The following is a 15,471-nucleotide window of genomic DNA, read 5'->3' on the forward strand; positions in this document are numbered from 1 at the left end:
TGAGCTCACTCTTAATCATCAGGCTGCAGAACCAGACGAGTGCATTTCAGACATAAACTAGGATCTATGATAAGATGTCAGGACAATTATCTATTCTCCATTTGGCAAGGGATACTCAACAGAAGTTGAAAATGAATTCTATGGCATAGCTGCAGAGAGTGCCAAATTTTTTTTATACAAGAATAAAAGCAAATACCAACGTTCAACGGCCCTCCAAGACTGTTATGCTGAAGCCATTCACCGAATTTTTCATGTTCTGTCTTGCATCTTCAGTTGCGCGGTTTTTCTGCACAAAAAATATAGGTTGCTTCGGTTGAGGTAGTGGCGCGGTGCTGTTTTCTAACATGAACACAACAGATGACATGAGTGGCCTATCATCTGGGTGATCTTGAATACATAGGAGCCCTATATGTATACATCTCAAAACTTCGTGCAGTGGACAACTCTGCACGATGGCTGAGTCCACCAAATCCCTTGCATTTCCATCCTTCCATAAGCACCAAGACTACAACAAGATTTAAGATTCAGTTACGAAAGTATGCATGTATTTATTCTGCTGAAGAAATTAAGTATTCTGCTATACTTACACAAGCTATAAGGTTTGGGAAGCCTGGTATGAGATGGGGTGAGCTGATCCTGAAGCCACTTACAATCTCCAATAGTAGAATACCAAAGCTATATACGTCAGACTTGACAGAAAAGATACCTTGTATCGCATATTCAGGAGACATGTAACCACTGTTTGTCAAGCGTCAACACAATGCACCATTTTAATCAGTAAACATGTAAAATCTGATCGCATTAAGAATTAGATAATTCATGCATCACTTACTATGTCCCAACATCCTGGGTGGTGTTTGCTTGTTGCTGATTTCCACCAAAGATCCGTGCCATGCCAAAATCTGATATCTTGGGACTCATCTCATCATCCAGCAAGATGTTGCCTGCTTTGAGATCTCTATGAATAATTGTTAATCTTGAATCTTGGTGGAGATAAAGAAGCCCTTGTGCCACCCCTTTTATTATTTTGAACCGTTTTGGCCATTCAACCACTGTTTTCCTTGTAGCATCTCCCAATATTAACATGAAACACAGTGTATTGTCGTCAGCCAACATGAATATATCCTTCTACTAATTCAACAACCATTTAATATGAGGCCAGAAGTTAGAACGTACCAAAAAGGAAAGCATCCAAGCTTTTGTTAGGTAAGTATTCATAGATCAGTAACCTCTCATGTTCATGAATGCAACAACCAACAAGTTTAACTAAATTTTTGTGCTGCAATCTGGCAATAAGGACCACCTCATTTCTGAACTCATCGATTCCTTGCCCAGAACCTTTGCTAAGCCTTTTAACAGCAACTTCCTTGCCACCTTCCAAAATTCCCTAAGTGAGCACACAATTTTTCAATCAAACAAATAAAACCCAAATATTAACTGAAAATGTCAAACTATGACATCAAAAAAATAGGAAATATCAAGATAAACTTTTCGTTACCTTGTAGACTTTGCCAAATCCTCCTTTTCCAAGCATATTATAACTGGAAAAATTGTTTGTTGCAGTTACAACATCTTCAAAGCCAATGAATGGAAAATCCACATCTTCATCCCCAAGTTCATTTGAAGCACTCAAGTATTGTACCATAAGTTTGTTCTGAATTTCCTTGCTTCGGTGTTTACCTAACAGGAACAGTGTTATATCAACATTGTTTTAACAAAACCATATAGACTAAATTTTGAGAAGTGAAGTCTTTTTGTACCCCTTGACTTGCGTATCCATACAAGGCATATGCATGTGAGGATCAGCAGGCTAGACATAATCGGAAGGACAATCTTCACTACATTACTCTCCTTAGCTGCAGAAAATATAGTCCATACAAGAGAATAGTACTTTCAAGTTCACTTCATAAGTTGATTGCAAGTGCATGGACTAGATGCACATTTACTGTAATATTTCATTCTAACCATATCCTACGGTACCACCAACTTCAGATTTATCAGGAAGATTTAGTATGACTGCAAACTTCAGATGATTGTAGATTTGGCAAATCCTTATATATCAGGTAACAAAAGATTGGGTCCCATAATAGCAGAAGCGAGATGCCGAAAGATAGCCCACAAGTTGCTGATGCAGCATGATGCCAGTTTGACTCCTATCAATGGTACATGGACTGACCAAGAATGCATCACCCAGAAAGCTTTGAACTGAAACTAATTTACTTTAACAAACAAATTACTAAAACTGTCATCAACTGAATAATTGACCACCACCAACACGAAATCCAATAATATACTACCAGGCTATGTTTTGTGACCACCGTTATCTATCCTGATATGATTTTCTTGGAATGACACAGTAAGAGCAACAAGTCCCTACTTCAGAAAGGTGCCCATTCAGTATAAAATGACACAGTAAGAGCAATAGCATTTGAGTTTGTTGGGGAGAAGAAGCCAAGAGCAAAAAACACCACCATCCGAGATAAGCATGTCGCCAGGGTAGAGTGGCTTTGCAGGTGTTAACTGGCCATCTGATTTGCACAAAGAAATCAAGAACACGATGGTAAAAAAGGAACTGAAAGCCATGCCCATTAGGCCTTCTATTCTGTGTAAGCTTGAGTAAGCATGGAAGCAGTTCTCCCCTCCAACTGAAGGAGGCCCTTATCTAAGCGATCACGCGTACTTGGTAGCAACTAGGAACTATGAACAACAAGCCAAACAAGCTATTGTCCCAGCCAGATGAACATAGTTGACTCAAGGTTCCATAGTCAGCCTGCCAAACTCGAGTAAGACAACTTGATATTGCCGTCTACATGAAGTATCCTTCAATTTCATTACCATGGGCAATAAGTCAAATACAGCTGCTCATAATTTTGGAGTTTTGGGGAAATTTTCTCTAAATGAGAACGTGTCATATGTATCTCTGTCCTGAAACAGAAAGCTGAAACCTCACTGAACATATGAATACAGCAGCAGTCAAAAGGGTAAAATGCTGAGGAGAAGGGCTGGATTACCAAGCTCTGAGGATACAGTTCGCGGGGACGGCGACTGAGGAGGCGGACCCTAGGTGAGCAGGGGTCTCGCCATAGCCGGACGCGGCTGTGAAGGGAGGCCACTGGCGGCGCGCCGGTTCGCAGGTGGAGATAGGGGGCGGAGGTTGGAGTGGCGGGGCAAGGGGTAAAGGAGGATGCGGGTGCCCCCGACGAGGCGCCGGTCGTGGCCATTGGAGAGGGAAGTGGAAGCGGTGGGGAGCGCGGGACGGCGCAGGCACCGGTGGCGGCATGGTGCGCCGGAGACGCCGGAGGGCTGCCGGCGGCACAGGTTGCCGGGTGGACCAATCGGCCGTCCATATTGGGGCGCAAAGATTACTACAGTCCTCACCACGCGGCCCAGCAAATCGGCCCGTCACGTACTCCCCTTCGCCGACAATCGCCGTCGCCGTCGCCGTCACCGCCGCAGGATGGAGCACGGGTATGGCAATGATGCACGAAAAATAAAGGAACACCTGCCGGCTGCCGCCCGCTGAGAGCATTCGTGGGCCGTTAGTACGCCACCGAGGCCCATACCGACCGCTTTAGCCCACCGAGGCTATAAGGGCGTCGGCTGGAGGCCCGGAGGCCGCCGCCATGAACTCCGTCGAGGAAGGTCAGTGAGCCGGCGAGGGGTTACCCGGAGGGCGGCTCGGCGTGCCGGAGCCCGCGGTCGGCCGCCGCTGCCAATGCTACTCGGCAAGTGTGGCGGAGCGGAGGCGTTCCAGCCCGGGAGAGTGGAGCGCTCGCCTGAGGCGGAAGAGACGGCGGCGCTAACCTGCCGTTGCTCACTTGCTCCGGCCTCCGGCTCGGCAACGGCAAGGCTTGCGTCGCAGGCGCCTGACGCTTCCACTCGCCATCCTCTGATTTCTATAATCGCAACCCTTACCGCTGTATTTTGGCTAACCTAGTTCTGAGCACGTTGTCTGGTGTAGCGGAAACCGTGATTTCAGTTCTCCACTCTCTTTCAAAACAACACGATAGTGCATATATTTTGATCCTCCATGCATTCTCGTCTGAAATTTTAGCGGTCAGCGACCTTCTAGCATCGTCAGACTCACATCATTGACAGATTTCTCCAAATCTTCTGTCGGTTCTTCAGCTTCGTAATGCCTCTGTGCAAAATATACAGGCTGCTTCGGCATTGGGCGTGGGATGTCCTCGTTGTCCAGCATGGACACAACTAATGACATCGGTGGCCTCGCATTTGGGCTGTCCTGAACGCACAGGAGTCCAATGTGGATGCACTTAAACACTTCACTGAGGGAACAGCTCTCCAAAATCGAGGTGTCCACGAAATCCCTTTGTCGTCCATTTTTCCATAAGTTCCATGCCTGAAAACATCAGGGCAACTTTCATATTTGTTCTGATTATGTTATGTCTGATTGTTAAAGTTCAAGGCATTGGGTGCCAGTAGTGCTTACATAAGCTATAAGGTTTGGGTAATCCATCACTAGATGTTGAGGGGAGCTGACCTTTAATCCACTCACAATCTCTAGTAGCAAAACACCAAAGCTGTATGTGTCAGACTTGACTGAAAATTTGCCTTGCATTGCATACTCGGGTGACATGTAACCACTGTTTGAAAAAGCATGAATGCATAGTTTTAGTAAATATCAAGTACCTGACTGAATAATTCTGGTTAGCTAGGCTGCTAGAGCAAGAGTTACTCACTATGTCCCAACAACTCGCTTAGTGCTTTCTTGTTGCTCGTTGCCTGCAAAGATCCTTGCCAGACCAAAATCTGATATTTTTGGATTCATCTCTGCATCCAGCAGGATGTTGCTTGCTTTGAGATCTCTGTGAATTATCCTCATTCTTGAATCTTGATGGAGATAAAGAAGCCCTCTCGCTACCCCTTCAATTATTTTGAACCTTCTTGGCCAATCAAGTGTAGTATGTATTCCATGATCTGACAAGAACACGGTTAGGATTATAGGAATGAAAAAAATAGTAACCATACAGAATAGTTCCATAGGGTATGTGGTCGAACATACTAAAAAGGAATTTATCTAAGCTTTTGTTAGGCAGGTATTCATAAATAAGCAGCTTCTCATCTCCATGAATACAACAACCAAGAAGTCTAACTAGGTTCTTGTGCTGCAATTTGGCAATAAGAACCACTTCGTTTCTAAACTGCTCTGTCCCTTGCTCTGAACATTTGCTAAGCCTTTTAACAGCAACTTCTTTGCCATCTACCATTGTTCCCTGTGTGATTTCACCATTATTAAAATAAGCAGGAGGAGATGAGATCAATATTCCATCATATCATTGACAAGGTAAAATTATATATATCACCTTATATACTTTCCCAAAACCTCCTTGTCCAAGCATGTTGGTCTCGTGGAAACTGTTTGTTGCAGTGGCGACTTCTTCAAAGCTAATGCACGCAAACTCCAGATTTTGATCCCATGAATCATGACTAGTGCTGAAGTATCGAAGGGCAGGTATTTTCAGCATTTCCTTCTTCCGTCGGATGCCTAATATAGAAATATCAACAATGTCAGCAATTCCATTTAACAGCTGCATATTGCGATTATGTAGGTGTTACTGCTATTGTACCTCTTGGCTTGTGTTTAGTGACAATATATATGAATGTTGTGAATGTCAGTAAGCACACTACAGCTGGGAGTACAATCTTTACCACCAAATCTCTCTTCTTGTTGCTGTTTACAGTAGAATTTGGCCCTGTGAAGAATGTGGGTGAACATAATTTGTTGCATTACATCTTTTTGCTTTTTTAGAGAAAAAGCCAAACGGTATATTTAGTTATTACAAGCAAAAACTAATTTATGAATAAAACTTTTATATACATATTCTTAGCGACCTAGAAACATAAGTTGAAAAATAAACTACAATGGAAAAAACTTCAAAATCAACTCCAAATTTAAGATTGAAAAAACTCCAAAAGCAAACGTGAAAAGATGAGGCTCAGCTTGCAAGCATATGGGCTTAGTTGGTGAATCTGTTATCTATAGAAGAATAAAATGCATGTAAGTGCATAATTGTTATGTGTCCCATTTTATTAGAGACCACGTCAAGTAGGGAGGATTTGTATTGTACTGTAGTAGACTACTACTCCATCTATGCTGAATTAATCATCATATAAGAGAATAATAGAGAAAAGTGAAATCACATATTGATCATCCTATAAAAGAAGAGAGCCTATTATGTATTAATTGTAGTGGGAATAACCCTTCGGTTCACACGTACATTAAATGCTTACGTGTATCTATCCAATCAGCTTTGATGTGATTTGCAAATTTTGATATTGCGCGTAAACATGCTGTTTGTTATTTATGACTCTCTTACTTTTTCAATGCTAATTAAATAGATTCTTGATCTTTGTCCCAGACCTTATATGATGATTAAAAATGGAATGGAGGGAGTACTTCTCAACTCTAAGCTAATACTACTTCCTCTTGTTCCATAATATTTATCGTTTTATCTAGATTCCATAATATCTATTGTTTTGGATAAGGCTAAGGTCAAATTTTTATAACTTTGGTTGGAAATAACTTAAAATATTTGCCTTGGAAGCATGGAGGCTGTATGGATAGATTATTGATCTTTAAAGATACTTCAATAAAATTGTTATATATTTATTAATATTTATATATATATTGTAATAGAAAATAATGTTTAAAGTTGTTTCCGAGAGATCTTGTCCTATTTAAAACAGGAGTATTATGGAACTGAAAGAATACAAGTTTAAGTGAAAGGCTAAATTATATATAGAAAAATGGCATGGCAAGTTAAGGGTTTCCAATGTCAGAAAGGACGAGCATACCTGAGGAGTCGGCGACGCGAAGGTACAGGGTGTCACCAACCACGTCCTTCCTCGCCCCCATGTCGACAAGCTCCCCGGTCCAGATCAGGCACCTCGACGGGTCGGACAGCGTGCCGGAGCTGCTCAGGTTGGCGTAGGCGTACGCCATGCACGAGCAGTTCCTCCGGCACTCGGCGGCGCACTGGTCGAACGTCCTGTTCCGGACGTGCAAGAACTTGTCCGGCGCCTTCATCCCAGGCAGCGACACGAAGCGGCCGGCCGCCGTCTCCCCACATCGCAGCTCCTGCTTCCGCCGGCAACCCCTCGAGAAGCTCGCGCCGCCGCCGTCCACCGGCTCGAAGCCGTCGAGGCACCGGCACGTCGGGACGGGCCCGGTGAGGTCGCAGTACCCGAACGGGCCGCACGACGCGTAGACCTCGCAGCTGCCGGCAGCGGCGGGGCGCTGGGAGATCACCGTCCACGACGAGGAGGCGTTGTCCCAGCCCCGGAACGTCATCGCGCCCGTGTGGTCCAGCGTGATGCGCGTGCGCGAGCTGCCGCCGGAGACGGTGTACGTGTAGTAGATCGCGCTCCCGGTGTCGACGAGCATCTGGTACACGAACGCGCTGGTGTTGCTGCTGCTGATCGGGTACGGGCTGCCGGACGCCGACACGCCGGTCCTGACGCCGTTGCGGCAGTACGGCTTGGTCCCGTTCCAGGTGATGCCCTGGAGGTCCGAGCCGGGGTCGAGGCTGAAGGAGAAGTCCCCCGTGGACGGGTCGTCGGGGCTCCTCCACGCGACGAGGCGCCCGACGACGCGGGACCTGTAGCTCATCAAGAACATCATGCCTGCGAGGACGGTGTCCGTCGGGTGGTCGAAGCTCTGCCACACGTCCGTGCCGTTCGGCGACCGGAGCACCAGGTTCCCCGTGTCGAGCAGCACGGCGGAGGAGGCGCCGGCGCCGGCGGCTCCGCTCTTGGTTGTCCAAAGAGTGCAGCCGCCGCCTTGGGAGTCCGACTCCGACAGCACCATTTCAGAGCTGCTGCTGATGGCCAGCTTCGCCGATGAAGGGGCGGTGACCGGGCTGTCGCGGTTGGCGACCCACACGACGGTGCGCTCGGGGATGTCGTGGAACCAGATTCCAACGTAGAGGCCCTTGCTGGAGTTGGCCGCCGGGGAGAAGAAGCCGAGAGCGAAGACGCCGCTCTTGGAGATGAGCATCTCGCCGGGGAAGAGTGGTTTTTCCGGTGTCAGCTGGTCATCGGTTTTGCATAGAGGAATCGATAGCAGCAGAAGGAGCATGGTGAAACGGACCATACTGCTGCCTGCTATTAGTCTTTCTGCTTAGTTTGCTTGTAATGATTCAGGTTATATAATATCATACATTCATCGTGCATATATGTACCTGGACATGGATCCTCTCTACGACTATATATGCAGTACTGCAGATAAACTCTATAGTATGTAGGTCCACTTATCAATAAGCAGTACACACATCCAGAACTGCAGATGATTCCAATTGTATAGACCTATGTCGTTGAAGACTTGCGCTGCGCACAAATGTTTGCTTTCATACGGAAAAAGCCTAATAATATATTTATAAATAAAAATAATTTATAAATAACATTCTCATATATATATATATATATTGTCGGTGATATAAAAGCATTCTAAAAAATAAACTATAAATTTAAGGTTAAAAATAATTTGGCTTATAAACACAGACTAAAAGAAAGGGGCCTGGAGCGTAATTCCCTTGCTAATTGCTGTCACCGCATTTAAAGATCGGGAATGAATGCAAGATGGCTAAGTCCTGATTCAGGCTGATGGACAAGGACGGTAGAGGACACTGGCTGGTTTCGCTTCTATATAATTACTAATTATTACTAGATTATTTTTCTGTTTTTATTGAACGCTTGCTAAATTGGTAAGCTGTATGTTTTTGATACTACTCCGTTTTATATTGTAAGACTTTCTAGATTTATCTAAATTCATCAATTAATGAAGATATATAATTTATATATATATATATATATATATAGATTTATTAGCATTTATACGAACGTAGGCAAGACTAGAAACGTCGTCTTAGGGGGTATTTGGATGGGACTAAAAAATTTTAGTCCCTATCACATTGGATGTTTGAACATTTATTATAAATATTAAACGTAGACTATTAATAAAACTCATCCAAATCTCGGACTAATTCGCGAGACGAATCTATTGAGCCTAGTTAATCCATGATTAGTCTATATGATGCTACAATAAACATGTGCTAGTTATGGATTAATTATGCTTAAAAATTTACCGTGCGAATTAGCTCTCATTTATGTAATTAGTTTTATAAACAATATGTGTTTAATATTTATAATAAGTGTCCAACATCCGATATGGTAGGGACTAAAAAGTTTTAGTCCCGTCTAAACACCCCTTACACTGTAAAATTACACTGTGAAACGGAGGGAGTATGTTCCTACGTAACAATTTATTGTAGATTTTTAACTTATAGTTTATTTTGATCATTTATACCACTAAATAACAATAAAGATCAATTAATTTTTCACCTATCATCATTATTAAAAATAAGGCCATTATCAAAAGCTCTGAATCTCTGATGACCAGGTCAATTGGTTGTGAATTGTGATACTCAAAAAGTCTTGTGACAATGCTGCACGAAAAAGAAAGAACGCTACCGCCATAAACTCGGATTGGACTTTGTAGTGAGGGGTCAACGACCAGGTCAATTAACCGTGATCGGAGCACGCACGCAGTTACCGTACTCGAAAGCGAAGCCTCACCCTCACGTGTGCGCGTCCGTGGCGTCAGCTACAGGCCTACGGCCTGTAGCTGCCCGGCCCATGTTGAGAGCGTTCGTGGGCCGTGAGTTCTTTGGGCCGCTTAGGCCCATCCTGACCGCTTTAGCCCACCGAGGCCCGGATGCCGCCGCCATGAACTCCGTCGAGGAAGGGGGGGAGAGTGAGCCGCCGGCAAGGGGTTACCCGGAGGGCGGCTCGGCGCGCCGGAGCCGGCGGTCCGCCGCCGCTGCCAATGCCGCTCGTCGAGGTGGGCGGAGGGGTTCCAGCCCAGGAGAGTGGAGGGCCCGGCTGAGGCGGTGGGGGCCGGCGCGCAGGCGGGGGACGTCAACCGGCGGATGCGGAAGAGACGGCGGCGGCGGCGTTAACCTGCCATTTCTCCGGCTCCGCAAGGCGGCGCAGGACCTGGCGCTCCCACTCGCCATCTGAGGTATAGGTACTAAACTACTTCTGGTTTCTGTGTTCTAGTCGAAACCTTCGTTGCCGCTGTATTTTAGGGCCAACCTAGTTTTGAGCACGTTGTCTGGTGTAGTTGAAACCGTGATTTCAGCTCTCCATTCTCTTCCAAAACGAATGATAGTGCATATATTAGATCCACCACCGTGTATTCTCGTTTTTAGTCTCCTAGTGCAAAAGCATCAAATTCACAAATAAGTGAGTCAAAATGCTGATGTAAGAATTTCCTTTTCAAAAAATTATTGAAACGGGAAAACATCCAACTGACAATAATTTAACAAAACTGACGATGGAAGGATGATGGGATCCTTTTGCATAATGCACAATCTTTGGAGAACTAAACTTCCTAGCTAGTGTTAATTTGTAATTCCTTTGCAGCTTTACATCACATTACCTTTCCAAGAACCTTTAAAGAAAAAGACTCATATAAAAAAGGTTAACACTTGCCTCTAATAATAATAATGTAAAATCCCAAATCACAGCACTGGGAAAAAGGGCAATGCTTTACATGCAGCAAATATGTAACATAAACATCTACCGTCCCTCTAGCATTGTGAGACTCATGTCTTTCATAGAGCTGCTAGTATTTTCACCTGTCTGTTTGGCTTTAGAGGCCCTATGTGCAAAATACATGGGCTGTATTGGAGCTGAAAGTGTGGTGGTTTTGTTCTCCAACATAAACACAACTGAAGACATGAGTGGCCTGTTGTTTGGATTATCTTGCACACACAACAGGCCTATATGGATACATAGTAACACTTCAGTTGGTGAGCAACTCTCAACGATGGATAAGTCCACCAAATCCATGGCTTTATCATCCTTCCATAAACTCCATGCCTGAACGAGTGGAATCAGCTCCATATAAAAATCAGTACAGTTAGATTGAATTGTAGATAGAGAGAACATTTCACCATACTTACATAGGCTAATAAGTTGGGAAAGTCTCTCAGCTGAGGTAAGGTAACCTTCAAGCCACTTATGATCTCCAGAAGTATAACACCGAAGCTGTATATGTCGGACTTGACTGAAAATGCTCCATCCATTGCATATTCAGGAGACATGTAACCACTGCTTGGCAATTTTAGCAATAAGTAACAAAGAATTTTCCAGCAAATAAATATCATTGTGAACTCTAAATCTCTAATATATGAATTACTCACTATGTTCCAACAACTCGGTTAGTATTTGCTTCTTGCTGGTTGCTACCAAAGATTCTTGCCATACCAAAATCTGATATCTTAGGGCTCATATCCTCATCCAACAAGATGTTGCTTGATTTGAGATCTCTATGGATTATAGTTAACCTTGAATCTTCGTGGAGATAAACAAGTCCTCTGGCAACTCCTTTTATTATCTTGAACCTTGTTGGCCAATCAAGAATATATTTACTTGCTGGATCTATGAAGAATGGTATACAATGTTATTAGTAAGCAACTAAGCATGCAACCAAGTTTGTATTTATCATATAGTACGTTTCTGAATAGTACCAAAAATGAATGCATCCAAGCTTTTGTTGGGTAAGTATTCATAAATAAGAAGCCTTTCGTCTCCATGAATGCAGTACCCAAGAAGCCTAACTAGATTTTTGTGCTGCAATTTGGCAATAAGAACCACTTCATTTGTAAAATGCTCTACTCCCTGTGTGGAACCTGTACTGAGTCTTTTAATGGCAACTTCTTTTCCACTTTCCAACATACCCTGTGTAATAGCATCATTTTATAATATGACAAAATATTATTGGTTTATTCATCACTCTGATTGTCGGTGTAAATTGTTACCTTATAAACATTGCCGAAACCTCCTTTTCCAAGCATATTGGAATCACTGAAATTGTTTGTTGCAGTGGCCACATCTTCAAAATTAATACAGGGTAATTCTAGATTCTGCTCATATAGTTCATCAGAAGTTTTGAATCTTCCTAACGCTGCTCTATTCTGATTTTCATTATTCCTCTGTTTGCCTAATAAGAACATCTGTTTGGTCAATACAATTGTCAGGAATAAAACACACTATTTAGCATCGACTCTTGCCATACCTTTTGATTGCCATTTCCTGACAAGGTATATGCATGTGAGTATCAGCAGGCATGCTATAATAGGGACTAAAACCTTCACTAAATATCTGTTCTTTTTATTATCTTCAGAAGTGTTCCCTATCATGAGAAGTGAACAAACTTATCAGAATTTCTAGATAAAACCTATTTATGTGTGCTATTTTTAATTCAATGAACATGCTATCTAAGAGCTGTATTGTCACTGCTAGGGAAGAAAAGTTGGCATACCAGTAGAATCGGCCAAGCGGATGTATAGCTTCTCATCATTGCTAGCCACCCTCATGTCAACAAGGTCCCCTGTCCAAAGCAAGCACCTTGCCTGGTCGGCTCCGGTCAGGTTGCCGTAAGCATAGGCCGTGCATGAGCAGTTGCGGCTGCACTTGGTTGTGCACTCTTCGAAGCTTGTGCTCTGAACATACAAGGACTTGTCAGGGACCTTCATTCCGGGTATGGCCACGAAGTTGTCATCTCCATCTCCGCATCTCAACTGCTGTTTTCTCCGGCATCCTCTTGAAGAGTTGGTGCTATCTGGTTCAAAGCCATCGAGGCATTGGCACTTTGGGATGCTCGACGTGGCGTCGCAATAGCTGAATGGGGCACATGAGGCGTACTTATCGCATTCAACCGATGGGCGCTGAAAGAGGACTGTCCATGATGACAAGCTATCGTTCCAACCCAAGAACTTCAAGGTGCCCATGTAGTCAAGTGTGATGCGCACGTACGGTGAGCCATCAGGGGTTGTGTAAATGACATAGATCTTATCCCCTAAATTCAAGATTGATTCATATATGAAGTTGCTCCTGTATACCATACCGGACACCCACACCCTGTTAATCCCAATGAAGCGGTAATACGGCATGGTTCCCTTCCAGGTGAAGAACTGAAAGTCTGAGCTGGGGTCGGCGCCACAGGAGAATTCGCCGGTGGATGGGTCATCCGGGCCCTTCCAAGCGAGGAGACGCCCAGCGACTTCTCCTTTGTAGCGGAGCAGAAACTTCATGTTCATCAAAATGGTGTCGGTTGGGTGATCGAAGCTTTCCCATATGGTTGTATCATTTGGCAGTCGGAGAACCAGGTTTCCTGAGTCGAGCAGGGCTGCATAAGCTCCGTCGCCTCTGTAGACGGTGCCGTTCGTTGCCGTCCAAAGACTCTGGCCACTGGAATCTGACAAGACAAGGTTAGAGGTGTTGCTGATGGAGAGCATAGCGGATGAAGGCTTGGTGATCGGGCTGTCCCGGTTGGCGACCCAGACGTAAGTGCGCTCGGAGATGTTGTGGTACCATATGCCGAGGAACAGGCTCTTGCTGGAGGCTGCCGGGGAGAAGAAGCCGAGCGCGAAGACGCCGCTCTGGGAGACGAGCACGTCGCCGGGGCGGAGCTGCTTTGCCTGTGTCAGCTTGTCGTCGGATTTGCAGGACGGGATGAGGAGCAAGCAGAGGAGGAAGGGGAGGCAGACCATATTCATTTCGGTATGTTCTTCGGTCTTCGCTTGCCTTGTGAATCATGAAGATATAGCTCGCCTGGCCATCACATTAACTTGCATTTATTATTACTGATGATGCATAGTGTAGTACTGCACAATTAGATTTATTTGCCCGTCTGCGAGTCGGAGGCTGACGTGCAAAGGAAGGACAATGCAGGCATGCAGCCTTCAAAATCAGGCTTCTTGGAGCGACTGAGAAAAATGTTGGGAGAAGTTGAAGTCAGTTGTGTGGCATGCGTGTCTAACCCGTTTGGTTGCATTGACGAAGAGAGGCGGCTAGCAATTCAGTCGTCCCTGGCATTGAAACTACATCTTCACAGGTTACTGGCCCCGTGTAGTTCCTTAAATTTTTTTTTTCTTAAAACATCACATCAAGTCTTTAAACAGCATTAAATATAGATAAAACAAAAAACTAATTACACAGTTAGGAAAAAATCGTCAGATGAATCTTTTGAGCCTAATTAGTTCATGATTAGTCATAGTGCTACAGTAATTTATATGTGCTAATAACAGATTAATTATGCTCAAATGATTCGTCTCGCGGTTTTCAGACGAGCTATGAAATTTATTTTTATTTATTCATGTCTGAAAATCTCTTTAGATATTCGGCCAGACGTACGGTGTAACAATTTTTTTTTTTCATTTCCCAAACTAAACGAGGCCACCTGTGCAGTCAAGTCACTGCTGTCGGTGTTGCGATGACCTGTGAAGTCAAAGTCAGTGCAGTAACTGTTGTGATGCTAACCTGACCACACATGATTGCCGAAGCTTAAGAATTGTCAGAACTCAGAAATTCAACAGAAAGTCGAATTTCCAGCGTCAGCATGAGGCCAGGGGAATTGTTGGTTCACTAATCAACACAGTATTACTTGTTTTGTCCCAGAAACCTATAGAATTCATAATTTGCACTTTTACCCACAATCAATTTGCAAGATTTGAGGAATTTCATTCCTTCGTTATCCCGTACCTACCTATCGACCAGTACATTTTTTACGTTATTGAGAGGTATTTTAGTCATTAATCCTTTCACTAATATTCTCTATACTTTTGTCCGATAATTCCCTCATTTTGATTAACGGTGTAATTAAACTTTTAAAATTTTGACTATCAATAACTTTTGAAAACAATAGGATAACATATGTGGATGAATCTTAAAAACACTTTAATACAAGTAAACAATTTTTTTATATTTTTTTAATAAAATCATAGGCAAAGATATATTTTAAAAACTGTATTATTATCTAAAATAAAAGGAATTATTAAATTGGTGGGAGTTTTAGCATTGATATTTTAGGATCTTTTGAGAGGAGGGAGTAGCTGGGAAGGATCAGGTCAAACACAACACCAAACCTCCCTGGACTGTATCTGATGCGATTTCTTATTTCTTCTCATTTGTGAAATGCCGAGCACGAGATGATCACGACACCCGGTCAAAAGGAAAAAGATCATTTGCGGGCGCAATGGTCCGGTGGATCCATCGGAGCCCCATCGCTTCGGTGCTTGGTTGGTCACCGCTGCGTTCGGTACCTTGATAAGAGTAAGTATAATAGTAGGCTATAAGCTGGCTATATGCTTATGTGGAGGAGAGAGGATGAAAGAGAGTAAAGCAGGTTGTAAGCTTGTAACCAGCTTGGACACATGAACCAAAAAACTCTATGAGAGTGACATGTGGATCCTGCATTAATGATGAAAAGCTAACTAGTATATGGGTGGGCTAAGAGGAGGCTACAAGACTTCTTATAGCCATCTTATTGACTATATTATTAGCCTTGCTCTAAGATATCTCACTCTTATCGTTTTTCGCGCGCACGCTTTTCAAACTATTAAACAACGTATGTTTTGCAAAAATTTTCTATAGAAAAGTTATTTA

At 43.7% G+C, this 15,471-nt stretch overlaps 3 protein-coding genes across 7 annotated transcripts; all 3 read right to left on the reverse strand.

Moving 5' to 3' along the window:
* Positions 1-30: 30 nt before the first annotated feature.
* LOC102718645 (cysteine-rich receptor-like protein kinase 10) lies at positions 31-3,090 on the reverse strand. 2 transcript variants are annotated; one of them, XM_006652809.2, is made up of 8 exons: positions 3,012-3,090; positions 2,472-2,938; positions 1,761-1,856; positions 1,499-1,680; positions 1,177-1,387; positions 833-1,070; positions 588-738; positions 31-505 (listed from the first exon to the last, which is right to left on the reverse strand). In XM_006652809.2, the coding sequence occupies exons 2-8, from the start codon at positions 2,587-2,589 to the stop codon at positions 203-205; spliced, it is 1,299 nt and encodes a 432-aa protein (XP_006652872.2). In that variant the 5' UTR covers positions 2,590-2,938; positions 3,012-3,090; the 3' UTR covers positions 31-202. The 2 variants fall into 2 exon arrangements, with proteins under 2 accessions (XP_006652872.2, XP_006652873.1); XM_006652810.2 differs by lacking the exon at positions 3,012-3,090 and having other exon boundaries at positions 2,836-2,871.
* Positions 3,091-4,035: 945 nt separating this feature from the next.
* On the reverse strand, positions 4,036-8,140 carry LOC102718358 (G-type lectin S-receptor-like serine/threonine-protein kinase At1g61400). 4 transcript variants are annotated; one of them, XM_040523152.1, is made up of 7 exons: positions 6,817-8,140; positions 5,589-5,714; positions 5,325-5,506; positions 5,024-5,234; positions 4,701-4,938; positions 4,502-4,604; positions 4,036-4,360 (listed from the first exon to the last, which is right to left on the reverse strand). In XM_040523152.1, exons 1-7 carry the CDS (start codon positions 8,111-8,113, stop codon positions 4,058-4,060), a joined length of 2,460 nt encoding a protein of 819 aa, XP_040379086.1. In that variant the 5' UTR covers positions 8,114-8,140; the 3' UTR covers positions 4,036-4,057. The 4 variants fall into 4 exon arrangements, with proteins under 4 accessions (XP_040379086.1, XP_015692224.1, XP_040379087.1 ...); XM_015836738.2 differs by having other exon boundaries at positions 4,451-4,604; XM_040523153.1 differs by lacking the exon at positions 5,589-5,714 and having other exon boundaries at positions 4,451-4,604.
* A 2,143-nt stretch (positions 8,141-10,283) lies between these two features.
* Positions 10,284-13,593, reverse strand: LOC102719103 (G-type lectin S-receptor-like serine/threonine-protein kinase B120). Its single transcript, XM_006652811.3, has 7 exons — positions 12,347-13,593; positions 12,101-12,217; positions 11,844-12,025; positions 11,553-11,763; positions 11,226-11,463; positions 10,986-11,133; positions 10,284-10,902 (listed from the first exon to the last, which is right to left on the reverse strand). The coding sequence occupies exons 1-7, from the start codon at positions 13,581-13,583 to the stop codon at positions 10,600-10,602; spliced, it is 2,436 nt and encodes an 811-aa protein (XP_006652874.1). The 5' UTR covers positions 13,584-13,593; the 3' UTR covers positions 10,284-10,599.
* Between the last annotated feature and the right edge of the window lie 1,878 nt (positions 13,594-15,471).

Source organism: Oryza brachyantha, chromosome 4, assembly GCF_000231095.2.
Source record: "Oryza brachyantha chromosome 4, ObraRS2, whole genome shotgun sequence".
Taxonomy (NCBI): domain Eukaryota; kingdom Viridiplantae; phylum Streptophyta; class Magnoliopsida; order Poales; family Poaceae; genus Oryza; species Oryza brachyantha.

Coding starts and splice junctions, on each gene's coding strand:
- LOC102718645 (XM_006652809.2), bottom strand. CDS start 2,589: ATGGGCATGGCTTTCAGTTCCTTTTTTACCATCGTGTTCTTGATTTCT. Junction 1,388..1,498: donor GATTTGGCAAAGTCTACAAG/GTAACGAAAAGT, acceptor GTGCTCACTTAG/GGAATTTTGGAAGGTGGCAA. Junction 506..587: donor TCCCAAACCTTATAGCTTGT/GTAAGTATAGCA, acceptor ATCTTGTTGTAG/TCTTGGTGCTTATGGAAGGA.
- LOC102718358 (XM_015836738.2), bottom strand. CDS start 8,113: ATGGTCCGTTTCACCATGCTCCTTCTGCTGCTATCGATTCCTCTATGC. Junction 5,715..6,816: donor TCGCGTCGCCGACTCCTCAG/GTATGCTCGTCC, acceptor CATTCTTCACAG/GGCCAAATTCTACTGTAAAC. Junction 4,939..5,023: donor CTTAGATAAATTCCTTTTTA/GTATGTTCGACC, acceptor TGTTCTTGTCAG/ATCATGGAATACATACTACA.
- LOC102719103 (XM_006652811.3), bottom strand. CDS start 13,583: ATGAATATGGTCTGCCTCCCCTTCCTCCTCTGCTTGCTCCTCATCCCG. Junction 12,218..12,346: donor CCGCTTGGCCGATTCTACTG/GTATGCCAACTT, acceptor TTCTCATGATAG/GGAACACTTCTGAAGATAAT. Junction 11,764..11,843: donor GTTTCGGCAATGTTTATAAG/GTAACAATTTAC, acceptor GCTATTACACAG/GGTATGTTGGAAAGTGGAAA.